Source organism: Anas acuta, chromosome 5, assembly GCF_963932015.1.
Source record: "Anas acuta chromosome 5, bAnaAcu1.1, whole genome shotgun sequence".
In the NCBI taxonomy this organism is placed as follows: domain Eukaryota; kingdom Metazoa; phylum Chordata; class Aves; order Anseriformes; family Anatidae; genus Anas; species Anas acuta.
The window spans coordinates 24582168-24609247 of NC_088983.1; the positions used below are offsets into that span (position 1 = coordinate 24582168).

The 27080-nt window shown below is 41.9% G+C and overlaps 2 protein-coding genes across 3 annotated transcripts; one reads left to right on the plus strand and one right to left on the minus strand.

Moving 5' to 3' along the window:
* Positions 1–27: 27 nt before the first annotated feature.
* Positions 28–7076, plus strand: FAM161B (FAM161 centrosomal protein B). Of its 2 annotated transcripts, XM_068683256.1 has the most exons (9): positions 28–158; positions 229–375; positions 910–1472; positions 2289–2626; positions 3020–3147; positions 3440–3607; positions 4109–4208; positions 5639–5769; positions 6017–7076. In XM_068683256.1, the coding sequence occupies exons 2-9, from the start codon at positions 257–259 to the stop codon at positions 6105–6107; spliced, it is 1638 nt and encodes a 545-aa protein (XP_068539357.1). In that variant the 5' UTR covers positions 28–158; positions 229–256; the 3' UTR covers positions 6108–7076. The 2 variants fall into 2 exon arrangements, 1 of the variants encoding a protein (XP_068539357.1); XR_011096981.1 differs by lacking the exon at positions 4109–4208.
* Positions 7077–9160: 2084 nt separating this feature from the next.
* On the minus strand, positions 9161–26793 carry ZNF410 (zinc finger protein 410). The gene is made up of 10 exons (XM_068683264.1): positions 26642–26793; positions 25770–25966; positions 17474–17609; positions 16935–17168; positions 16438–16629; positions 15445–15604; positions 14408–14589; positions 11592–11681; positions 10345–10470; positions 9161–9795 (listed from the first exon to the last, which is right to left on the minus strand). Exons 2-10 carry the CDS (start codon positions 25800–25802, stop codon positions 9611–9613), a joined length of 1338 nt encoding a protein of 445 aa, XP_068539365.1. The 5' UTR covers positions 25803–25966; positions 26642–26793; the 3' UTR covers positions 9161–9610.
* Positions 26794–27080: the final 287 nt, after the last annotated feature.

Consider the following 27080-nt stretch of genomic DNA (forward strand, 5'->3'; position numbering starts at 1 on the left):
GAACACCTCTCCCTCAGCACCAATGAGCGCGCGGGGCGGGCAGCCCGCCTTGAAGCCTGATTGGCTGCTGAGGCAGCGAGGCGGGGCTAGGGCGCCGCAACGCCTCGCTGATTGGCGGGAGCCGCGCCGGGAGCTGAAGCCGCGGCGGCGGCCCGCAGGTGAGGGCAGGGCCGGGCTGAGGGGCGCGCTGCGGGGCCGCAGCCCGCTGAGGGCGGTTCTGTGTTGCAGGTGGCGGCGGGACCTGAGGCGCCGAGCGATGGCGGGGCCGCAGGGCGCGGGCCGGGCGGCGGCAGCAGGCAGCGGGCACGGCCCGTGGCGGAGGGGCCCGGCCCAGGCTCTCGGGGACGTCTCGCAGCCGGCGGCCGGGGCGCCCAGGTAGGGCCCCCCCTCGGGAGGCTCCGCCTAGCGGGCGCGGTGGGCAGCAGCCGGGCCCTGTCCCCATCTCCCTGTTCTCCTGCGCTCCGTGTTCACCGCCTCACCTCAGCCCTCGCTTGCCCTGTGTCTGATCCCTCCCTCAGCGTCTCACCCGCTCCCCTGGCAGCCCCAAACATCCCAGGAGGGCTGGTGAGGTGCGCCTGGGTGCTTAGCTTATTGCTTAACTCTCGTGAGTCTGTGGTGTTGAACGGTCGCTTCCCGGGTATCCTTGAAGCCAGAGTGTCCTGGTTAACCCGCAGCCTCACCAGCAATGGAGTACCCGCATAATGAGTCGCATTAGAGGTCCAGGTAGTCACAGTTGCCATCCCGTGTGTAGAAAACAGAGTACGAGCAAAGCCGTGCTCATGAACTTAAGTAGCAAAGGAAAATACAAAGCCTGAGAATGATAAGGCCTAGGTCTGTCTTTCTCCCATCGTTTATTTCTAATTTGTAATAATTTCCCCTGTTTTCCCCTTCATAATGTCTTTGTCTTAGTCGTGCATCTGGTAACAAAAGACAGTCCAGGTCTTTGATTGACCTCACCTCGGACAGTGCCTGGGATCAGCAAAAACCTCCCTTGTTTCCTAAATCCTGCCTGAGGCCAAAAAGTGCTTCATCTCCCTGGATTCCCTCCATCACCATCCCTCAGCCCTTCAAAATGACGCTGCGGGAAGCTCGCAAAAAGTCCCAGCTGATGAAGTCATACCTGTTTCTTGAACTAGACAAACCAAGAGACAAAAGGCAAAGCCAGGATGAAGCTGAATGTCAGAAACAATTCCGGGCACAGCCTGTACCTGCCCACGTGTTTCTACCCCTTTATCACGAAATAATGGAACAGAATGAGATTCGCAGGCAAATAGCAACACAGAAAAGAAAGGAGCTGCTGCTTTCCACTCAGCGGCCCTTCAGTTTCCTGGAGAAGGAGGAGAAAAAGAAAGAAGCTATCAGACAGAAGTTCCTGGCAGCAGCAACCTCAAGTGAGAGCTCCAAACCGAAGCAAGCCAGTCGAAAAGTTCCTAAATCCACTTATGACCCACTTCTTGGAGATAAACTCAAAGGTAAAGTGCCAGGGCTCTTCCTGGAAAAACAGCTCCTTGACTGTCCCTTACTGTCTGGGAGTGTAAAGCCAATATCGTTACTTCCTCTTGAATCGTCTGGTCTCCTGTGTAGCACCACTCATTACATTTCATCTAGAGACCCTTAAAATAGAATGCCCTAAATTTAGCAGTCTTGTGGTAGTGTCAGCTGTGGCAGTTCTGCACTACTCCCAAACGCACGTGGGTACATTGAGCTCTTCAGACAGGTTTCTGTGCTGGTTTTGCTGCATATTGTGGTAGTTTGAGAATCCTTCCCTGAACTGAATTCCATGCTTTTAGTTAGACTAAAGGCACTTGCATGATGTGTGTGTGTTCAAGCATGAGAACAGATGTAGTGCCAGAAGTATCCAAGGTCCATGCAGTATCTTGGAACTGGTAGTTTTACTCCTACCCAAGGATCACACATCAGTTTAAGACATAGAGTCCCATATGAAAAAAACATCTCCAAGACAAGGGCACAATTACCTGCTACTCCTCAGAAAAGGAACAGGAGGAGAAGGCCAGTTCAGTAACTTACTCTGTGAGAAGGGAAAGAGAAGCTAGAGATTAATGCCTAAGAATGAAACACGACCATGGTTCTTCATGTTCCTTCAAATTTCTTTCCTGGGAGGCGGAGGAAAGAGGAGGTAGAAAGTGTGGAAAGAGAACACCAGATGCCTGTTCTCTCTTCAGTGAGTGGCTGCCATCATAAAGAAAAGTTTAGAGTTGTCCAGTGACAATTTGGCAGTCTTTTATGTCACTCGTATTCTTCTCATTGTTTTGTTCTTGATTCATTAGAAGCTGAACTCTACAGAGAAATCCGCATTCAGATGAGAGCCAAGGATTTGCTTGAGAGCTCTGTAGCTCCTATAGATACCAGCAACTGTCGGAGGAAGCCTCAGTCCCGAACTGCCACTAAAACTAAGCAGGAAAAACTTGGCTTCTTGCAGGACAATAGCTTCAGCTTCACACCAAGGATTAATCCAACAATACCAGATTTTGAAGAACTTTACTGGGCATTTCAGAGGGAAGCAGTAAGAAGACAAGAAGTCAAAGAGGCAACTCGTAATAAGCCGTTCAAGCTACGAACCTCCAATCTCCGTAGCAGGCAGAGGCAGGCTAATGAAAGGATAAAGGTGAGATGACCAGATATTTCTGTGGTACTTTTCTCTGTGATCAAGTTGGAAAGTTCTTAAATGTATAGCATTTATTTATGCATATTTCACATGCTTTAGTGAGACCTCTGCCCTTGCCTTAGGAGTACTGCAGAATTCTAGGACAAAGCAGAGAACAAAGTTCTACACAAAGAGATGAGTTCTGGCAGCTAAGCTCAGCCACCCTTCCATACTCCTAACCAAGTCTCCTTCCCTCTCACCCCTCAGCCTCTCCCCATGTAAATCCCTACTGGTGGAAGAGAGAAGAATGAGTGCACTGCCCACATACCTCCGACTGTTCTCTCTAGTAGACAAAGAACAGAGGACATTCTATGCTGTGAACAAACACACTGAATAAAGTTCCATTTCTTTCAGGATTCTCATCAACTTTCCAAAGTTCCAATGCAAAAAAGTCGTTCTTTGACTGCACTTTCCTCTCTCTCTTCCAACACCCTTCCAGTGCATATTACAGATGCAACAAGAAAAAGGGAATCTGCTATTAGGTAAGTAGAAAAGTTTGTCTGCAAGACCACACACCAACTAATGGCTGAAATGGGGAAAAAAAAAGTTAATGTTTTCCCTCATCACATCAACAATACTTTTCCTAAATGTTTCTCTGTAGCCAGTTTTCTTTCCTTGCTAATTCTTATCCTGCCTCCCAGTTGATTTGAGAGCTACATACATCTATGTCTGGAATTTTGCTTTTCTCCTTAGAGGATTACAAAACTGGAACTGCCAGCCAGCATGCAGTCTGGCACTGTTAAGTGAGCTCATTGCTTACTTTCTCCTATACAGATGCTCCCAAGAAAGCAAAAAGGAAGGAGACAAAGAAGGAATTTATTGGCTGGAAGAACAGAAAAAGAAATGTCAGGCTATCCGTAAGTCAGTGAACAGCCGAGCAAAAGCCCTGGATCCGCACAGAAGTCTGGATGAAACACTCAAGGAGAAGTTGAAACAGAACTGGTCAGTATTCTCTTCTGCACAGAGATAACTGTTTGCTTTGGTAACTGGGGATTATCAGATGATTTTTTTAAGAGGAGCTGGGTCTAAGAGCCTTCATTCCTAACCTGACTTTTTTGGCTGCCACACCTATTCCACATTCATTTGGGTTTCTTCACAGTCCCACGCTACTCTTTGCAAACAGAATAGTTTCCTTTAGATTAACATTGGTCAAGACGATTTTGTACAAACAAGCCAACTGAAACGTCTCCTTTGGTAAAGCACATAAAACACGTAAGGCAAGATTTTGTCAAAACTTGAACACTAGTTCTCTGCTTACACTCCAGTAGTAAAGCTTGCTGAGGGTGCACAGCTTGCTAGCAACAGCAGTGTTTTGCCCAGTATTTGGAGTAAGGACAATTCCCAGAGCTATTTAAAGGACAAAATGGTTATTAAGAATTCCTGGTTCCTGAGCAGCTACAGTCAGAGGGAACCTGTATTAGACAGGGAAATTTTCCATTTCAGGCAAAATATGAGAGAGAGAACAAAGGAATACAGAAAGGAGCTGGAAGAAATGCAGCTGCGAGTCAAGAACAGACCATACCTCTTTGAACAGGTCACCAAGGTAACTGGTCAAAGTTCCAGAGTGTTTCTGGGTGACAGGATTCATTGTCTTTCATTTAAGACAGGCATTAAGAAGTTTAGTCTCAAATTATTCATCGATGAGAGGGTGCAAATGCTCGTATAGTCTCTGGACTGTGTTTAAAATAATACATGGGACAGCCACCCAAGTGTTACTTAAACTCCATCCCATGACTTGAAAAACACTTATATTTACTTACTGGTTGTAGAGCTTTCCAATCCTTAATGTCTATTGCAATCCAAATATGTGGTCTGATCAAAATTAAGGCCTTATCACACCAGATACTATATAAAAGCCTATTCTGCACCTGAATACCATAGCCTACAGTCTAGAAGTTTTAAACTTTTTTTCTTAAAACCCTCTCCAGTTGAGCACTTTTACTGTGTAACTCCCATGCTACTGGAAAAACATGAATGATTGTTAAGTCACTTTTATCACCTGCAAGCTCAGCTGCCTGTGGTTGCATTCAGCACATCTCACCATCACACAGTACCTACCACCTGCAAATCTATAGTGCACTTAAGCGTAGATACAAATTTTACTTTATATAAAGTATATTTCCCTCGGTTTTCTCTCTCAGTTCTGTCTCCTTGCAGAGTTGATAGATACCTGGTTAGAGACATACTGACAATATATAGCTATGTGCTGATTTAAGATATCTCAATAGCAATATCCTCTTTGCTTAAACTTTCTGTTCAGGTGAGTAATTAACGGAAGCAGAGAACACATTTGTCTGATAAATTTTAGTAACATGTCTGTTCGTCACGTTGGTAAAGATTAACCAGTATTGATAGCATGAACTTAGCTGGAGATAAGATTTCTGTCCTCCATCCAGAATGCCTTAATCTTCAGAAATCAGCCACTCCCTCTGGAAAACCTCCTCATTTGAAACTACATTAATTTGCAAGGTTTATGCAGAGGCAGTGAGGATATAGGATCCAGGATGCTTGGTTTTCAGCTTCTTGAATATGAGCTGATGTGAAGCTACTTCACAAGCTCTGTTTGTTGAACTCCACTGTGGTTAGTGCTTACAAATTACAAACAAATGTGCTTCCAGAATTTCTCGCAACCCTTTTTTGCACATATTCTCAATCTGAGTGTCAGAGTCAGGATTCAGACACAAGTGTGCTACTGCATTAAGACTGGAATGCTGTAGAAGCAGGAGAACAGAAGAAAAAAGTGAAAAAGAACAGAAGCAGGAAAAGGTTTGAAAGCTTTGAAAGATGTGGGGGACATTCTCCTAGTATTCAGTTTTGATATTGTACCCTACGAAGAACAAAAATTCTGGACAGGGGCTTTGCTGTTCTCTTGTTTTCATTAGGACTGTCAGCCATAAACTTTAAAACAACTTGACTTGGCTTACAGGAAAGCCCCAGTTCTATATTCTTACTGTTTAAGTTTCAATTTCATAGCATGATGCCCGTCAAGGAGCAGAGCGTCGCTACAGACACACCCTCCAGCATGTTGGGCTAAGTGAAGAATTTGTAAGGAAAAAAGGAGAAGATGCTACTGACTTGCTGGAAGAAGAATCTGACATTCACAGGTAATAATAATAATGCAATAGAGCTGTTTTGCCTTTGATCAGAAATCTTTTCCTTTTTCATAGAAGCATTCCTACATGTAGTGGAGTAAAAATTACATTAATGTTACTCCTCTTTAATTAAGCATCATGGTTTCTCTGTCTTGACTTCTATGACTGCTAGGCAGGCCCTTTATTTCTTATGCATGGGGCAAGCAGCAAGTAAGCACTGCAAACCATTTCCAGTATTAGACAATCACTATTTCTGCAGAGTGCCTCAGCCTCAGAGTGAAAAGAACGACTGCACTGTACTGGAAGGAGAACCTCATGAAGAACAGAGAGGAGAGGAAAAGGCAACGTAAGATCTAACAGAAGAATCCATGGATCATCTCTTGATTCTTTGAATTCAAGATTCTCCAGGTTAATCCTCAGGATCTTTCTGGTTTTGGCTGACAATAATTGCTCTGGGGTAAGTGAGATGGGAGAACTTCATAAAGGAAAAAAAGACTGACTGTCATTTAGAGCACATTTTGTCCAACCCAGCAAACCTTGCAGCCTCCCTTAGTCTTCACAAGTGTTCCTCATGTGAGCCGTTTCCCCTTCTTTAAAAGGACTGCATGAGACAAACCAAGTTAAAAAGGTTGAAGCACCTGGATAAAAGTAGACATGAAAGATTGAAGAGGTGCATTCTCTAATGTCAGCTGCTTGTGTTCATGCCACAGAAGTGCAAAGAAAGGGAAGCATCCTTCTCAATGTGCTAAGCCTTGGTTTACACATAACTGGGGTAGAATGAATTTAAACAAGGTATTTCTACAAAAATAGCAGGAGTTGACCTACCTTGGGAGAAGACTTGTGGGGAATTTCTTCTCGAGCTCTGTTAACTCTTCATTCACTCCTGACCATATCTGCTTCTTCCTCCCATTAGGAAAAAGCAATAGTCTTTCTATATTAAAATATCTCACATAAGCCACAATTTGAAGCTTTGCTTTAACTTCTTACCAATTTAGGTAATTAATTTGGCCTGAAAAAAACAACAACCATAAGTATGGAGAAGGTTATAATTAAACCATGCATCACTTGGGATTGCTATTGTCCTAATTCTACTATTACTGTGATATCAAAGATGGACTTTGGTGTAAGCGAGATAATGTATTGCTTGTCAATGTGCCACTCAAATGCCTGGGTATAATATCTTAAATGGTATGGTTCACATATTAATCATCTTCCTGTACCTGATAATAATGAGTGTCAAAAATACAAACCGCTCCCACCCATTTTCTGAGAATCATGGTGTCAAAGCACTTTGAGATTAAAAATTTTTTAAATGGTTATCAGTTTTTCTGCATTGTCCAATTTCTTTACCAATCTTTTCCTCACTTAAATGGAAGTTGTCTTGTTGCGTTTTTCATCTTCAGTAGCTCTAACTAATTTCTCCTTACATCATAACAACACCACTTCATCATCACATCAGAAACACGGTAGCAGTAACAGCTAGCATATTAAAGATATGAAACGGAGATCATGGCATTTCAAATCACAACACAGCATTAGATCTGGGAATTTTGGGTCCCTGTTTTTCAGGCTGCTATGTTAGACTTCCACAGAGATCAGTTCATGCTGGTACATAGCTGACTGTGTTATGTTGCAGCAATCCTTACTGACCCAAACAAGCTCTGACAAATCTAACCGTAGGCTTGTGTTTTTCCTTTTTTTCCTCTCTTTTTCTAGTTGAGCTTTCTACGCAACACATCTGCAGAGTGCTGTATCCCAGATTCAAATACTGTCCTTCACTAGAGAAATTACCAAGTATTTGAGAGCCACTTCCTTTCCTGTAGAGACTTAACAACCTGGGAAGGTTCAAGGAAAGATGTTACCAGTACTCCAGTTTCTACATAGGTTTAGTTGTGTAGGGCACACAAAGGCTGTTCTTTCCCCTGCATCCCATGGAAAAAAGCAGGGATATAATCTATTGTCACTGTGCCCTGTCAAGTTGAAAGAAGAAGGAAGGAAAAATTTCTCCCATGCTATTAGTCTCCGGTCTACAGTCCACTTGGGTTTGTGTGAAAAAATGTGGTGCAGTGGGAGGAAATTAGCATACATTTTGATCTGTGTTTACTAGTACCTGCATCACAGGAAAGTACTAATTCAAGAAAAAAAAAAAAAGTTGAACATTAAAAAAATCCCAGCAAGAGACTAAATTGTACTTGGTTGAGTAGTAATTAGTATCTTCCAAGTACTGGAGTCTGGATAATCCCAGCCTCCTACCACCAGAAACCTTCTAATGACAAACCTAGGAAGCCTCATGTGCTGTTTTCACACCTCCTGAATTTAGCTTCCTGGTGACTGAAATGTGGTCACATTCTGCATATTTTAGATCATTTTGGCATTACAGTTGAATTTTGGTCCGGGACAATATGAGAATTAATAGGCCTGCTCAGAATGTGCTTAGCATTCAAAACTTACATATCCTTCCAGAGGTCTTGCACATAGTATTCTTTTTTTGTTGTTTTGTTTTGTTTGTACTTTATGGCTTCCATATTCAGTTACTTTATCACTGTTTTCTTCCTTTTGAAACCACAAAGTCATCACATCCAAGTGATGTGATACTATATATAAAGATTATCCTATCCTCTGTATACTGCATTAACGTGTACAGTTTTCATCACCAGCAACTGACTTGCTAGCCAGCTTTATCAAGCTTATTCCAATAAGACTAAAGTTAAAGCATATTGTATAAGCTCATAACTACCTTAACTATAAACACCTCAGCCAGCAGTTTCTGGAGTGTTCATCTTTCTGATGAAATCTACTTAGAAAGTAAAAGCATCAAACCAAATAACTGAAACTCATGAGGCACCTTTCTTGCTAAACAAAGTGTTCTGAAAGTAGGATTATTACATCTCTGATAGTTAATCTCTTAATACACCTCGAAAATGGTATGGAAATAAAGAATTCCCACTTTTGTTCTGGAATTTTGCATCATATGAAAATGTTTGTTGTTTTTAGTTAAAGAATTACAGGCTGTTCAACTGGGCAACTGAAAGAGGACATCTCACTAGAGGATCTTCATGTTAAGGTGCTAATGAACTAATGATAGCCAAACTACATCAGATCCTGAACCACAGACACGCAGTTCTTCTGCAAGAACCTCTAAATTACAATACCTTTACCAACAGCAGCACTACCTTTACATTCAGCTGGGGATCAATATAAACTCAAAGCATTACCTTCACATAGGAGCAATAACAGGTGCATAGTATCTTAGCAAATTCCTGCATTCTTAGTAGTGCTAATTCTGAAGAAAGTCTTCCAAGTTAACGAAAAGTCAAAACATCTACATGGTAGACTCATTTATAGTGCTTCATATATCAATCAAGTTTTCAAGGAAAAAGCAACTGGAAAAGAACACAGCAAATGTAATTAAATGATATCAAGTAGTACATTTATTTCAGATATTAAGTCAGCTTCTGACAGTGAGATGTATTAGAATATAGTCTCTGAAGGTAAAGGATGGAAGGCCTGTTCCTCAAGATACTGGGTGTTTGCACAGTGTCTAGCACAATGAGGTCCCGGTCCTTAACTGGACTTCTAAGTGCTCCAGCAAAACAAACGCTTTAGGCTTTAGGAGAATGGACTGCATGAGCAGTTTTGAAATGGCGTTCCACAACATGGGCTAAATGACATCTAAGCAGCAGACTTCACCTTTTAAGCTCTGCAAGAGAGAAACTTGGTCCAGCAGGTCTTCTCCAACTCCAGTTTTAGGATTCATTCTCCATTTACCCACCTGCTCCGTGCACACTTAAAGCAATGCTCACTTGTCCCACTGCAACATGATGAGTCTCTAGGAGGAACGATCAATCCCACTTCAGTCACCACATATAAGAGGGCGGAAGAAAGAGCAGCTGGTCTCACCCTCCTCCACTCCAATAATAGACTCTGTGTCTGGCAGATGCAGGGACTCAACACCAAGGCTGGGCTGAGAGTTCATGGAGATGAGATTCTTACTATGCACTGTAGATTCTTCCAGCAAACTGCTGCCCATCAGTGACTCTATTGTGAAAAAAAGGGTAAAACAAAATGATGTAAGGACACTGGAACACATGGTACAATCCTTGTCCCCCCTCCAAATCACATAGACTTTATTAGACATCTACTTTATAAATTCCTACTCTGTGGGCATCTGAAGCTCCAATGGATGATAACTCCTATATGTACTGTTTCGAATGTTAGTGTGACAGGATCTCATGCAGGCTCAGTTTTCTCTTTAAATAATTCACACAGCATTAAAAAACAGGCTTCTTACAACAAGAATATATAACCAAGGGAAAAAAAAAAAAAGGAAAAACAATGTAAAAAGAAAGGTATCAGATTCATGTTGATTTTGAAAATAATAAACCTATCTGCCCCTTGACTACAGTACAGAAACAGACCTTTGTCTTCTATCCTAGAAAGGGGAGAGTGAGCAATCCATCCCCATCTCCAAGAGGAACAGTCTTTTATTCTTTACTGTTTTCTGGTCTCTCTTCCCTTCTCTTTGACCATCCATCCACTACTTCCTTCCTGTACTTCCTTCCCACCGTGAACGAACCCCCTCCTTACCTGGCTGTTCTCGCTCCCTGCTGCCAGCTGTTCCAATTCTGGAGTGGTGTTTCCTCATATGCACATTTCTGCTGCCACTCTGGGAAAATGTCTTTCCACAAATTTGGCACTGATGGGGCTTCACTCCTTGGAGAAGAAGGGGGAAAAATATCCCAGGAATTACCAAATTGGGAATGAAAATCTCATCAACCAAAGAATCATGACCATGTTTTGATATGGCTGCTGACACCCTTCAGGCTAATTATCCATGGGAAAAAAAAAAAAAAAAAGGAAAAAAAAAGTGAGAAACACTCCTGTTTCCTAGGCTCCAGAACAGAAGAGTTTTAGATACCAATATTTCCAGATGTTGGAAACCTCAAGTCTGAAGAGTAACATAACATTTCAGATCTGATTTATAGGAGGGTTCAAATTATTTGGAATCTCTTACTCAGTGACATGGAAATATTTGATGTCTTATGCCTAGAACACAAACTGACAAGAAGCAAGGAACCAGGGATGAACCATAAATTGCAATATCTGGTTTATATTACTGAGCAGACACTGGATGATAACTTGTCACTGTGGAAGGATTCCCACAGAGGATAGGCAGAGTCTATCATTTCCCCCATCTATAACTAAGTATGAAATCCCTAAGTGTGAGCTTAGCACCATGGAAGCCAGATAGGTGAAGGGAAAAAAAGCATGGAGAACTCATGAAGTCCTCAAAAGTTACTCCCCTTCCTCAAAAAAGCCATATTTATCACATGCTGAAGATACTTAAGATCAATCAATCAAAACAGAAGGTAGAAGCTTTGAAACACTTGTGAAATGCCTATCTAATGCTCTTTGGCATTAGGTTACAAGTAAGTAGTACTTAAAAAAAAACACAACCCTACCCATGGCAGAAATCCACTCATGAGAGACTGAATGATTTTGATGACTGTAAAGAGCTGCTAGATTCTCTCTTTTAAATAAGAAAATGAAGATATGAAACTGATATCCAACTTTATGATACCTTAGAAACACTCTTAATTTTAAAAAATAAATTTAAAAATTGTAATCTGAAGTCAGAAACATAACATTTAGAACCACAAACAACAGAAAAATTAAAGTGTGCAGGCCACCGGTACCACAAAGGAAGCTATCAAACAGTATAGCCAGAAATTCTGTAGAAAACAGGGATTTTTTTCTTAAGAAAATCAAATCTAAGTCCTACAGTAAAGATATTTTCTCAGATAGGTTACAGAATGTCAGATGAAAACTCTTACCTGAGTGGACAACCAAATGTTTCCGAAGGCTGGAGTACTCGGCAAAGGAGCGACCACATCCCTGTGCCTCACACAGAAAGGGTTTTTCCCCTACAAAGGAAAAGTAAGTTCTTACATTTTGGGATCACAACTTGATTGTCCAAGCCCCTGAGAACAGCCTGAAGAACTCTACCCCATTCTCTCTTTTGGCCTTACATGCAACAAAGTTCAACAGAAACAATATACATGCTTCCTGAGTCTTTTAAAGCATTCACTTCATCAGCTTTTAAGAGGAAACACTTAAAGTCTTTGATTGTTAGATCATCATTACCTGAAAGGCAAGAAAAGATCCTCTGTTTCTAAATAGATTTTCCAAGTGCATAAATACCAAAAGAGTAATACAAAAGTGCCTGGAATATGATATATCATTTATATGCAGTTCTTAACAGCCATCTCTCTGCTTCAATAACTCCCAGGATCCTGTTCCCATTCTGCCTTTCGGTGCCAAAAATCCCATTAACTGTATGTATTATTAACTGAATCTTCATATCAGATTCTATACTTTATTTCAGATCAGGCTGACCTTGGCAAAAATCTGTGAGAGATGTGTCAGTCATTTATATTTATCTGTGAAGAAACAGCAATTCGAGGCACAATTTGTTCTCATAGCCTGAAATTTGTTACTTGTTTATATCTCCAGAGCTATGTTTGCATTTTTCTGCATGATGATAAATTGCAATATGACTACACTAATGCAATGTAATATACTTAACCTGTTCTAAATTCCTTTTTAATAAAGTCTTGAATGAAACTAGAGCTAACTGTTGCTTGCAACATCCCACTAAAGAACTTAATATACCATATTTAACAGTATGATTTCAAGCCTTTTTCTACTCTACTGTATCAGAGTAACAACAAGTCCATAGCAGATTAAGCAAGCTACCTGAACTATTTCTGTTGTCTAACATATACATAGCTCTCATTTCAGAGCAAGCTTGTTTTTAAAGGTGTTTCTACTCTGATTTTGTCTTTAAAAGTCCTCTCCCTAGAGTTCATTCTCAGCTTTAAATCTGCGGTAGCATTCAACAGATCGATTGGTGTTACAGAACTGAAACACACGGCAGATTTCCAAATGCTATTTGTACATTCTAGCTTGTTAGAAGCACTTAAAACTTCGAAAGAAGGAAGGAAAACTACCACTGACAAAAATAACAGCACACAGTTCCATCTATAAGAAACCCTAGATCTATTTACATCTACAGTTTTTAACACCTTTGGTCTGACGAAACTCTTAATTGCACATGAACAAATTGCAGGTTAAAGTTATTTTTTATTCTTCCAGAAGCTACTGCTCTGTTGGGTGCAGAACACTCTGTCATGGAGGATCGTGTCTCTGTCAGCTGGGTCTATTTACTTCATCTGTGCTTTGGCTGGGAGCTTTAAGTGCAAAAGAAAACTGTACAAACTATGTTACTGTTATTACACTTTCAAAATTTTATTATTGGCATATATCACTTTTTACTACATCCCAACATCTGCCCCCAAACCATGTGTTCTAGTTAGACTGCAAATGCTTTAAAATAGCAACTTTTTTCCATGTGTGTCTACAAAGTACCTAGCATACGGTAGTGTTTAAGGCAGCAAGCATACACAGCTGTTGGCAGCCCACATAATTTTTCATTTTACTAGAGATGCCTTGTGCTCTCACAGTTGTCAAGGTTATTTTGAAACGTTAACCAGCTCTAACGCAACCTTCATAGGCCATCAGGGAATCTCTAACAATGTCCTGAGAGGCTTGAACTGAGCCATTTATTTCAGTGGTGTGTTAACCCCAAGGCTTAAAAAACAAACAGGCAAAACCCCTAGAATATTCACTGTCAACCTTGCTAACTTAGACTAAAATTTCTGATCATTTCAGCAAGAACTTTTGCAGCTCCCTCAAACACCTTCCTAGGACAAAAGCACCTAAAGCACTCTATGCAGTTGTCAAGACTTTGGCTGGTACACCAACCTCTAAAAATACTGACATGGCAGAATCAAATTCTGCACAGGAGACAGCATGAGCAAACCGTATATAAATATAGCACTATGAAATTATGGTTCTTGTTTTATTTAATATAAAAAGCTGAGTATGAGTTAAGAGTACACAGGCTCCAATATATGGTGACATCCCAGATTAGCATTAGCACAAACACAACAGTTTGCATGCCAAAATGCTATCTTCTAACTATTGCCTTTTTTTATTAGACTTTGCTGCTATATTTTTAATACTCATTCCACAGTACTCTTTACTCCCTAAATTTCCCAAATATTATAATTCTCCAAGCAGCATAGATAACATAAGGTAGTCAGAGCCAGCCAGATGTCAGTAGAGCTACAACTGCCTACCAGGACTTCACACTGAAGAAACATCTAAGTTATTGTGCTTCTCAGGAAATTAAAACAGCTTCTTTATAAAAGCAATTACAGCAGTGGTGTTCACTGGCTATTCCACTAGGAATGGTCTACTTTCTCCCAAAACAAAGAGAGATTTTCCCCACCCACAATCAAACAATTCAAAGTGGGAAGAGGGATCTTCAAAGCATGTGTCTGAGAGGAGCACAGCACCATCATACAATAGTTCCTGTATGAAATTATGCAGGATAGTAAAAAGTGGTAAACTGTTGATTAATCTGTCCTACAGATCAATGTGAATTGATAAAAAAGGAGCATTAATGAACGACAGAAATGTACAAGCATATGATTCTCAAGAGCTGGAGGACGGAGAAGGGAGTGGTTTAATCCTCAGTAAAGACCCCACCACTGCAGACCACAAATAGGTGAAGTCTAAAACACACCGGTGTGAATTCGCAGGTGGTTCTTCAGATTTCCAGCTGTTGTGAATTGTTTCCCACAGCCCAGCTCCGTGCACACAAAGGGTTTTTCACCATTGTGAGTTCTCATGTGCACCTTCAGCCTCTGCAAGACATAAAAACTTTTTCCACAGCCTTCTGCTGGGCAGGTGAAGGAGCGGTCATTCCTGCAAAGCAACAAAATAGCTGTTTTATAATCACCTACTTCAGTGTATTTTTCACAAACACTCAACTTTTTTTTATCTTTGATGAAATAACAAGCAGAAATGTTTAATCCAAAATGAATTATTTCTGAAAATGAAGGAATTCAACCAAAGTGATTGACCTATATTAGTCCTAAGGAACTACCATATAGCCAGAGTTTGGGTTTTCCACCAGAAGTAATTCAGGTAATACCTTCGCATCATATTGCCTTGCCTAGAAAAGATGTACATTGACCTGGAAAGATGTAGCAAAGCAGTGCAACAGATTACACACAAAGGCCATAGATTTTCAGTCACTAGAGGTTCAAAAATAATTGTATGTGTACATATAACACATGCAATTACTGCTGGCCCTGCCTCAGGACAAGATGATGGACACATGTCTGTTGGAGTCCTTCCCAGTTTTCAAGCTTCTCATCTACCTTACTGACAGATCATTTCTCAGCCAGAAAAGATGATGGTCGTTTTGTTTTTTTTTAGAACAAGCAACTCTGTTCATGGATATATAAAATGTGACGGCATCCCACATGTTCTAATGCTCACTGTACCATAGGAGTAATGTATGCACATAGCGACTGTCTTTACTGAGCACCTGTTAAAATACAAATATTCTAAATCCAACACTAACAAGAGCCTGAGAAAATAATCTAAATCTGGCCAAAATGTTTCAACATAATCCACCTGAGGCAAGCAAAGGGCCTAGTATTTCTAAGAGTAATACCAGGTTTTCACAGCTTGCTGATGTCAAAAAATAATGCTGTCCCAAATAGAGCATGTTTTTATCAAAGTCAGAACAACATATAGCTTTATTCTGCTCACCGGTGTGTTTTCAGATGATATTTGAAGTGAGCTGGCCATACAAATGTCCGATTGCAGCCTTCAACTGTGCACTTCAGCTTCCTTTCCACACGAGATAAATGAGGAATGGGGCTAGAGTCTTTTGGTTGCCCATCTCCTGAGCAAAGATGAACATTTTCACCTGGAAGAAAAAGCCCACCAAAATCTGAAAAAGTTCCGTATTACTAAGATGTGTCAAATTTAATAGATAAAAGCAGCATTGTATGTGATACAGGACTATAAAGTAGATAAGTGCCTGGTTACTGATTGTTTACTATGTCCTACACACAGCTACCCAGCCCACAACAGGGATCAGAGATTTGCAAACCTTACCAGGCCCATAAACTATTGCCAGCAAGTTATCCATATCAGACCAGCCACTACCAGACGAGGCTTATCACAAGAAGAATAGAAAGCCAATGTATCAGAAAATGTAAAAATAGTCTCTGTGTCAATAGCAACCGTCCAAGTAGCAGCCAGGATAACTACTTTTAAAAACACCTTAGGTAAAAAAAAGAGATACTGCACTTGTTTGCAATTCTTTATTGAAATAGTTGTCACAAAGTATGTGCCTAAGTCCAATTATGTATTCTTCGGAAAGCTGATCTTGAAACCAAGTGGAGCTAAGAAGAAATCTTGAGTTACAGTATGCATTAAAAATACACTTGAAAGTGAAAATGAAAGTTGAAATACAAACAACTGCAGTCAGAAAGAAGATATGCTTTACATGTACCAGAGAACAAGGGGACTGCTGGCTCCATTGAAGCTCATTCCCTGAGAAAAACTGAGGAGCCTACGTATGTTACAGAAAAATTACGTGATTGTTCTGTATAACTCTCTGTCACTGACAGTTTGAGGACACATCAGAATAGCTTAAGAGCAAGAGAGAGTGAAAGACACAGGAAGAAACAAGATGAAACTAGAGGTCTTGTGTGGAACACTCAACTTTTGAGACAGAATCAGGAAATATCCTACCATTATTGCTTGCTTTGGCATTCTTAGCGAGCTGTGCCCGAGTGGCAGCAATTAAACTGTCATGGGCCAATTCTTGCACTCGTAGGAACCACGGTGTACTGCTGTCTGTGCTATCATGAGAGAGAAAGTCGTTCCCAGAATCTTCTGCTTCATCTTGAACAAATACCAAGTGCTCTGCTGGGGAGCCCAGCCCTAGAAAAAAAGACAAGCTCATGAAAAAGAATTATAATGTAATAGGGGGAAGACGGAAAGTTCTTTTGCTTCCCAAAGGCTAGCATTCATGGCACAGATGTAATAGCTGCACTGAAAAAGTCTTCACTGACCTCTGCATTGGAGGAAGCTGTTGATGATTAAATGATGCTGAAATATCCAATAATGCCCAGCAAATTTCGTGATCTTTTCCCTTCATAAGCAGCAGGGACAGAGATGTACTTGTATCTCCTGCATTCTGTTGTCTGAGACATATCCAGCCAGGTGACAAACAGAAGGAGAATTACCTGCTCTTGTTAGGTTGAGAAGAATAAATGAAGTGCTGTCACTGGGCTGGAGGTCTTGCAATAAACTGGAAGTCTCTGATGATGACAGAAGTTCAGATGGTTTCTGTACATTCTGTGCCCTTGTTTCCTCTCCATCAGGACCCACATTTACCTGCAGGCTCCTCAAGACAGCAGATGAAGAAACATCTTTGGAAGAATTAGTGTGACTTGGAGAAGTGAGATCTCTTTCATCATCTAGCGAAGAAAGTCAAACCAAAGAAAATAAAAAGTATGAAAATACTATGATGAATAGATACCTATGAATTATTTTCCTAGAAAACAAAACAAAACAAAACAAAACAAAACACTTTACAGATTTTGGGTGAAGAATGAAATTTCTAACTAATCAGACTTCACTGTTAATTAGAAAAGTTTCATTCATCCTTCTGAACTTGTTGGAATGCATTATCAGCAAGAGGCAGGGATGATGCACAACAGCGCAGAAATAAAAACACCTTTATAAACAGCATCTTCACAGACATCTGCTGCATAGGCTTTACCTGGCAACATGAGTCTGTTGCATTCTGAGGTCTCAGTAACAGGAAGGAGAGAAAGGCAGGTGATGTCTTTTGGCTCCGATTCCACCAGCCCTTGCCCCAGTGGAATAGAAGTATTCTGAACAAACTGAACCAGCAGCTGGAAAGAGATGTAGAAGATTAGGTGAAGAGTAGCATACATCATTAAGAAGGTACTAAACCTACTTCATTATCCCCTCCTTGTAGGAGTAGCCTCTACCCGTCTCTTGTAGGAGATGCGAAAGACAATTATTACCATCAAAGTAAGTGGAAGCTTTTCAGCTTACATTAATGACAAAGAATGTATTAATTTTATTTGTCATTTGAGAAATATAGATTAAAGTCTCATTTCTTTATCAAATAAACAAGTTCTTGATCATTGAAGACTATACTGAAGGCTACTTATGCTATCTCATATGTTCTTTTTTAATTCATCTTTTATCACACAATACTTTACTGCACTCTCACCTTCCAGGTAAGTGTTTTCCATGCTCAGCCTTTGATATAGGTATTTTTTTTAAATTACTGGCTTTAGACACTTAGCAAAGAAAGTTTGCCTTTTAAATAAAAAAGCAAGCAAGAGAAAAGTCACAAAGATATCTAGCTAATGACTATTCAAAACTGGCAGATAATGATCAGAGGAACAAGGCTGGGATGACAAGAGGAGGGGGGGCAAACAGCACCATCTGTTCAAATCAGTTACAGCTAAAACCATCAAAGGTGAACAATTAAAGCCATTGCCCTTAGTGTGAAACCCAACCACTAAGGGGATTCACCAGAAGAAACTCCAGAATACTATACAAAGTAAAAGGGGCTGTTGAATAAAGGGGTACAGCACTTTGGGTTGCACTTCCTGACAAGAAATTTGGGGACTTGTCATGAATTGTTTAAGGAAAAGGCCAAAGGCAGGAAAAGGAGGGGATCAAGGTGGATCAGGGCAGAACAAACACAGGAATATGGAGAAAGGGGGATAAAAGAAGGCCATTACATGTAAGCAGGAAGCTGGTCAACTCACTGGTCTGGCCAAACTCTGGGCCTAACCATCATGGTATGTTCTGTCTGCTCATGAAATTGTTCACAATCATCTCCTATGGGATCACGCTCCCCAGTGTGTATGTGTGTGTGTGATATAATAATGAACGCCAAGCCAGACTAATTGGCAAGTAGGATGAGAGGTGTGGGGCCAGATATTGGAGCCACCCATGAAAGGTTTTCCCTGAGCAGCAATCCTTAGAAACAGGATCAGGCTACTTCTGCCGTCTGTGTTTATGTGGGAAGGTGCCAGCATCCTACCTGTGGTAATCTATTTGTGTGTGTACCTATTGAAAACTGTGCTAAACCTCATTACTGGCTGGATCTGAGACCAGAAAGAAAGAGCAGCTCTCATCCTAATGGGCACAGGAGGTGAGGAATGTGCAGGTCATTCAGTCCAGCAGATTCTGCTATTCTTAACATCACCAGCTCTGCCAATGTAAAAATTAATTCTGGCTACCTCATGAAAATTTTGAGTTATAAAAAAGGAACCTGGAATTCAAAATGGAGCTAGAAGTCAGAGAAATTTAGAAGGAAACTGCACCAAATTAGGTATTCAAAAGCTACTACCCTCATTGTTGCACATTTTAACAGGTATTCATGCAGAGCCCAGATGGAATTGTCTGTGCAGGGAGATGGTTCAAAAGAAAGTAAATTTAAAAAAAGGCACGCTCTGTTCACTTAATCACAACGCTACTTGCTTAAAAAAAAGAGTTGCTAGTCATTTGATCATTATTTTGTACAAGCGTGTTGTGATTATCTTAGCATTTAACTTTCAGAAAAACTGGCACCCCATTCCAAATTATTTCTATGTTAAATACCAGCTTTTTGAGCCTCTCCTACACCAGGATCAAGTGAGTTCCATCTAAGAAACTACAAAGAAAACAAGCTCCTTTGGGCTCTGATTTCTCTATGCTTATTTCCTCACATAAAAACACTGGAAATACTGAGGCTTCCTCAGCTTTACCTCTAAGAAATACTGCTGCCAGGGCCTTAATTGCCCTGAGTGGTCTCACCTGGAGCACTCCCCCCACCCTCTGCCCATGGGCCTATTTAAGCCCAGCCTGGGGTCCTACTTGCTTCTTGAGCCCTGCTGTAAGTTTATGTGTCTCCAGCTGTGTCTTTTCCTTCTGGATGGACTCCCACCAATACTACAGCAGTTGCTTCAGCCCCATCTTTTGTTGCTTCAGGCCACGGTCCCTGGATGGCTGCTGGACCAGGTTCACTGCTTTGCCCTACCTGGGCCTGTCGATGGGCCCTGCTACACCAGCACCCAGCTCTGCCTGCTGTATTTGGGTGCTCAGGAACGTGCCCTGGTCAGTGAGGGGCTGAGTCAGCCCCTGCTCCCAGCTCACCTCCCTTAGCAGCAACCTGTCTTCAGCATCAACTGCAAAGGTAAATATTAAACCTTGAGGTCATCCAGATGGTGGTAAGCCACAAGGAACCAGGTCATGAGCCAGACTGCACTTTGAAACATTAATGGTTTGTTTTTTTTTTTCTCCCATTAGATATACTATAAGATTAACCACAAGCCCCAGTCAGAAGAGGGAGCTAGTCTTGTGTTGTCAGAAAATATGTAGGAGGTAACAGTCTAACCCTGAAGAGCCTGCATTCCAGTTTAAGACAAAATACAGTGTGGAGAGAAAAAAAGAGAAAGGAAATAAGAGTAGCAAAGTACAGCAACAAGAAGAAGCTAAACTAAAACCTATAAGCAGCAAAATGGTTCTAAATTATGGGGCTGTCTTTAATTTAAAGCTATCCTTGATCCCAACAGCTCTCTATTCTACCATGAAATACAAATTTTATGAACTCTTCTATTTTTATACAGATGGTCTTGGATAGAACTTTTCCTCCTACAATAGGAAAGCTTTGCTTTAAAGCCTCCACTCCCACACATCAACATTAAGCCTCTAAGGAGAAGCAAAAGGCAGCAGCCACAAAACAGATGCCCAAAAGAAAAGGGATCCTTCTAATTTTCATCCTGAAGTAATAACAAGCCAGTATGGAGAATTACAGGGGCAAAAGAAGCAGAAGAAAATAAAAGCATATGAATCATCCTCGTTATTAAAATACCCAATTAAAAAAAAAAAAAAACCTCTCAAACTAAAACCAATCATTAAGTATACCCCTTCCAATTCTACATCAAATAATAAAGGGAAAATAAAAAAGTGACATTTGCATTTAAACAGCTAGGTACTTTCAGAAACCTCCCTCCCCAAAATCACCAAAAACTTTTGTGATAATTAGAGCAATTGAAATATGGAGGGGGGGGGATCATTGCAAGCACTATGTGCAGCTTTCTTAACTGTCTTTTAAGTTGTTTTTACGGATGAAAGTAAACAGGAAACTGCAAGAGTATTTGGTAATTGGCTATTCAGCAAAAAGGACAAATAAGGAACAGGAAGGTAATTAAATATGTAGATGCACATCCTCTAACACTCTGCAGATAAGAGAGTAACAAAGAAAGAACACATGGGATGCTGATGGATGGGCTTGAGTGTGAACGACTTGTGTGACCTTGAAAAAACTCAACCAGAAACTTCTTAAGAGGTAGGAAAAACATTACTAAGGGTTACCAGCACAGGTCTTACAGCAAACAGCAAGCTTCTTATGGGATAGGAGAGGAATTGTGAGACTGGGTAAAAGTTATCAGGATGCCTTAAGCAGGGGATGTGGGAATGTGGAAAAACCGAGATATTTAGGGGAAGGTTCAAAGGCGGGGAAAGGGAGGGATCAAGGTGGATAGGGGAGGAACAACCATGGGGAATGGAAAGGGATGGGGATAAAAGGGGCTGACTGCATGTTAACAGGTCAGGACACTGCTGTGCCTCATGACGGTAGCCCATCCCATCGTCTCCAACACTGCTTGCTGCTCCTAAATAGTTTCCAAGTGAGTTTGTCCAATAAACTTCGAGTCAGACTAGCCTGTGAACTAGAGGAAATCACAATCCGGAAACTCAACATCCTGAGCAGAGACTGGATTAAAAAATATAATAAAATGGCTGAATATGGATACTGGAAGGACTCAAGGTCTGACAGACTGGACGGATCCATGAATGTGAGTATGAATGTCAGCTGAAAGAGGGCATGACATGCTTGCAGATTTCAAGCCTGGTTACCTGATGAGCAGGAACAGGATTAGGCTGTCTGTGATCTTCCTGCTCCACGTGAATGCTGTTCATGTTTGTGGATGTCTGTAAAGGTACTGTCCTTCCACTTATATTAGTGTTTATAGCTGTACCTGTCTGTGTGCATGCATGGGAGCAGGTTCAGCCTTGCTTCTGACCAGACCTTGGAACAGTCTAGGGGTCTCTAATCTGAAGGGATCAGCAGGGGAGGAATTTCCTGGATGCAACAGTTCAGCAGATTTTCTAACTGTATAGTATCTGGCATCACTGACAAGATCCAGATGGGCTTTAAGTATTCCTGAGATGGTGGATATCGAATACCTATGAAAGGAGGGGACTGATTCTTCTGCAAATATGCCCAAAGCATTAGTTTGTAACCAAACCCACAGAATGTTTTGGGGTACCTGAACAGGAATAGTAAGGGAAACTGAATGTAAAGAGTATTACCAAACCGTGAAAGAAATCATTAGAGGTGTAAAGTGGCTTTACTCTATGGCTGAGATCTGCACAAAAGAAGTCCGTTAGAATTCAATGTGAATTTTGATATTAATTGCAAAAGGGCACCCACAGTGTAGAGATTCAAACTTATGGGACAGATGTGAGTTGTCCCTCCAAGGCTCATAGATTCTCTCACTACAGGATGAACAAAGTTCAGCTACATCTTCCTAGGAAGAATTTTTGTCTCTGCCATAACACCTTCTTGAATATATTCTCCTTTCCTTTTTCTGAAACACCACTTAACTCTGAAATGTCTTTAACACAGTCAGTGTATGTACTAAATGTAAAACATCTATCGCCTCTTGTCACTTAATCCTCATCCCTGTTGGCTAAAAAAATGATCTCAAGGTCTATCACCACAAGCATTGCAGAATGCTTATGTTACCAAGAAGGCTTGGATAATGTTGTTGACCTCAGAGAGGAGAGAAAAAAAATCTGTTTAAAGGAACTGGGAATCCCTCTTAGGGAGCCCTTAAAAAAAAAAAAACACAGTAGAGAAACAAAAATATAGCTGTCTGGGACAGATGTTCTGCAACAGACTCCCTTCATCAGATGATTCATATGCTAAGAAGTGGCAGACAGCTGCTTTGTTTGTGGTGGGGGTGGCTGGAAGGGAAAGGGAAGGAAAGCTGGCCCAGTACTAAGGTCCAGATCTGGCCTCCCACACAGGGCCAGGCAACACTCCCAGAACAGCAGGGATGATGTTCTTAATTGAAACTGCTTCTGCTCTAAATTTAGCCAGTGAACCACTACAAAATGGTCAAAATAACATTTACATTAAGTTCACTTGATTAACTATGGTAATGCTACTCAGGAAGCAGAAAGCTCGCTGCAGTTCTGCAGTTGACCAGTGCGGTGGAGGTGCCTGAAAATATTTGCAATTGTAATGAATCACCCTGAAGGCTTAAAACATGCAAAATGCAGATCTTATCGGCTCTCTGAGGAATGCAGGCAATGCAGCTTTGGGGGCAGGGAATCCAGAAGAAAAGGCAGATACATTTGCCCATATAAACTCTCTCCAAGCAGCTCTGTGATTGCTCATCAAAGGAAGATCCACCTCTGTGCAAGCATTAAACATTTGCTCATATGTTAGTGACTTCTTTAGGGATAAAAAGAGTACCAAAGAAGCTTATACAATCCATTTGTAGTGCCTTGGTTAATATTAATCTAGATCCTACTTGTGTGTAAATACAATTGAATCTTAGTGAATACCTTTCTCGCATAGTAGACTATATGAAAGGTATCTGTGGCTGTGAGAATTAGGGTGCCATGGTTCACCAGGTGATACAAAATTATGACAAACTTTCAGAGATGCTTGAACTGCTATTTGGGAGAGAGATAAATGGGGTATCATTTAATTTCACCAGTTTCACCTCAAATGAATGGAAAATGGCATTAACTTAGTAATCAACTTTCACCATCAGAACAAGGAAGAGGGTGTGTATAGGATTTGGTAATCCACAATAAAAATTAATCTCAGTTTATAGCATTGATCAAGCTTTGATGAAGATTGAGGCTCTTGATTGAACATAAATCAGAAGACAGCATCTACGGAAAGAACAGCCTCTGCAACCACTGTAGTTCTCACGCATCGTGTCGGTTCTTAGTGGAAAATGACTTATTTGCATTTGCTGGTAAGAAAAATGCAACTCTATGTGAAAATAGGGCTATTAGGTAAACACACCTAATAAATAAATACCTTAAGCTGGGAAAAGACATGCCTGCTCATATTTGAGGAACATGGGAACAAGCATTCCAAATATTCCATCCCCTGTTTGTCAGAAATAATCTAAGGGAATCCACCCCCTCATAGACTGAGGTCATAAAGTTCTCCTACCTTATCATTTAGAAAATTCAACGACAGTTTCTGTGAATTCAACCACAAGGCAAGGGAAAAAACCTCCTTGTGCCCCACCAAGCTGAGACTATGCAGTGCTACTGTGAGCTTGCAGCTACTCTTTCTGAATGGTGTAATTGGAAAGACTTTATTAAGAAGGAAATGCCTTACTACATTATTTAGGCTGTGATGAGTTACCAGCATATATAATATAATGATATAATCGTCATTTTCTTTGAAATAGCAGTTTAAGATACATGCTACATTGCTTGTGGACTGAAGAATGAAAGAAGACTTGACAAAACCAGTTCTATTTCCACCTGCGAACTTCCCTAAAGCTGATTTCAAAGCAGTACTAAGTCATCTGCTCTAGGACCACAGCCTTCAGAAGAGGTAAAGCTGAGAAGAATAAAAGCAAGCAAAGAGAGTGATACAGTCCTCTGCACTTTTAAATCTGCACTTTTAAAGTATAAAGATAGCTGGTTAATGGCTATTCAGCCTAAAAGACAAAGGAGAGGAATGGGAGAAGCAATAAATTTAAGACACCTTTGTGCTGAATGTAACAAACTGCAGACTTGTATCTAGCAAATTACAGATAAAGACTAACAAAGACTAGAAGTCAGATACTGATCAATGGGCCGCTGCTCAAGTGAAATGTAAGAAACTTGTACGAAAACAGCCTACTAGGTTATCTGAACAGGTCTCAGAGGAGAGACCAAACGGATAGGATGCCACAGGGAGAACAAGATGTGTAAAACAAGTTATTATGCAATGTTCAGAGGGAGGATCAAAGGCGGAATCAAGGTAGGTGTGTGGAGGAAGAACTGTGGGCAAGGGGAAGATAAGAGAATCCAATTCTATGTTAGCCTGCTGAATTTCCTCCTATCTACTTACTAAACACTCTTCCTGATATTTCCCCTGCAAGAGAGTGTTCTGCTAGTGAACTTTCAGCCAACTAATGTGAATAGGAGGAAACAGCAGTCTAGAAAGACTCAAGATCCCAGACAGAAGCTGGCTAAAAAGCTGTGGGTCTGGCACAGTTATCAGAACTTCAGGCCTGGCAGAGGCTGAAGACATCTGTGACTGTATGTGTGCAAGTTGACCGAGAGTACAGACGTGTTCTGCTAACAAACTTTAAGCCTGATTAACCTACAAGAAAGACCTTCTGTGTTGTTTATGCTGTTAGTGTTTAGCTATTAAAGGTACCTCAGTTGTGTATGTATTTCTTTGTGGCCAGCTGTGTGCACTGTGCACATTCATGTGCACATACATTTGTTATTGCCATTCCTGCTCAGGCATGGTGCTGGCTGAGCCTGGGGGACAGCAGCCTCACACTGAGCAACCAGGATCCCCTGGGTGCAACCCTCCACTGCTTCTTGCCAACTCCTCAGCGGAAACATGAGGACTTCAAAAAACAGAACTGGCTGACGTAAACAAAATAATGCAGACTCCCCAAAACTGAATAAAGTCAATTTGGTTTGAGGGAAAGAAATAGTCAGTACAGTAATTTATTTTATTCTTGTAACAGAAAAAAAACATTGTAATACTGAAAAAAAAAATGTAACCTGAGAATAGGCAACAGTATTGGCTGAAATTGAGAGGAAGGAGGAAAGCCTGCAATAATCTTTAATTTTTTACCATTCAAATGGTGTTAGAAAACATCACTGAATAAAAACAACGCTGAGAATTACTATCCAGGCAGCACACTGGGTAGTCTCACTAAACTTTTTCCTAGCTGTTGCCCATAGACTTCTCTGGGAACCAAACCCACTTGATAATTGCTCACCTCTGGTTTGGATTCTAACTCATCCGATAACATTGATTCAAGTGTCCGATTCCTGCAGCTGTCCTCAGCAAGGCACAGATTGTTTTGTTTTTTAATTCAGAGAGAACACTCCCTGCTTATTCTCATATTTTCCTAAGCGTACGACTGTATGGTGGTCTTCCTGCATGAAGCTGTGTTGTGCAAATACTCAGTTTAACCTAAAATGATAAAACAACAAACACGAATGTAGAGGTAAGAACCAAAAAGAAAAAAAAGTCAGCAGGTGTTGCACATAACTGCAGAATGTACCTTGAAGTACTGGGGAAACTCATGCGAGTTCCTGCATTTCTGTTGTTACTGAGTCAGCAAAATAACATCCTAACAGCGTGAAACTCATTTTCAGAGGCTATTTCCCACCTTTTCTTTGCAATATGTACTTTTCAGCGAGGAAAACGAAGCGTTTACCTGCAAACTTATGGAATCGACTGAAAAAATCACACAGCGTGCAAGGGGGGTGGGGGGGGGGAGGCTGCGTCCCCAGCGGGGTTACCCAAATGGCTGCTGAAAGGTAACCGCAGGCACCGAGCCTGTCAGCGGGGAGCCTCTGCTTCCCCTGCCCCGCCGCTGAGGAGCTCCCTGGCGAACTTCTCCCAGCCCTTACCACAAAGGCACCGAGCACCCCCCCGAGATAACGGGCGACCCGGGCCGGGCCCCTGCAGCCCCCCCCTCCCCGCGGGCCGGGCAGCGGGCGGCTCCCGGCATGGCGGCGCCGAGCCCCGGGGGCAGCCCTGTGGGGGGCAGCCGGGGCCTAGCGGGGCCGCCCCCCCCCGCCCCGTCCTGTCCTGTGGCTCCCCCCCGGTCCCAGCGGAGCCCCCGGCCCCCCCCGGCCTTACCGGCATCTCCGCCGCGCGGATGTGACGCGGCCGCCGCCCGGAAGGGGCCGAGGAGTGGGGAGAAGGGGGCGGCCCCCGCCCGGCCCGGCCCCCGGCCCCGGGGCGGTGCTCGCGGGGGGGCCGGGGCCTGCGAGGCGCTGCCAGGAGGCTTTTTTTAGGGTTTATCCGTCCCGCTGCGCTCAGGGAACCGCTGTAACGCCCCGAGCCGGCAGGCAGGGAGCTGGTGCCTCATGGCCAGGCGGAATGACCGATTCAGGGGCCTCACGCAGCCACTCGTGAGGCGTTCATCACACCCAGCCCTCAGCTGTGACGAGCTGAAGCTTCAGCCCGTTCGTTCACACAAGCCTACAGAAGTGAACCTGCAGCTCCGAGTCTTTAACGCGACCCCAATGGGCTGGAGCTTCACGGGTCGGTTTCTCGCCGTGTCACCTCAGCAAGC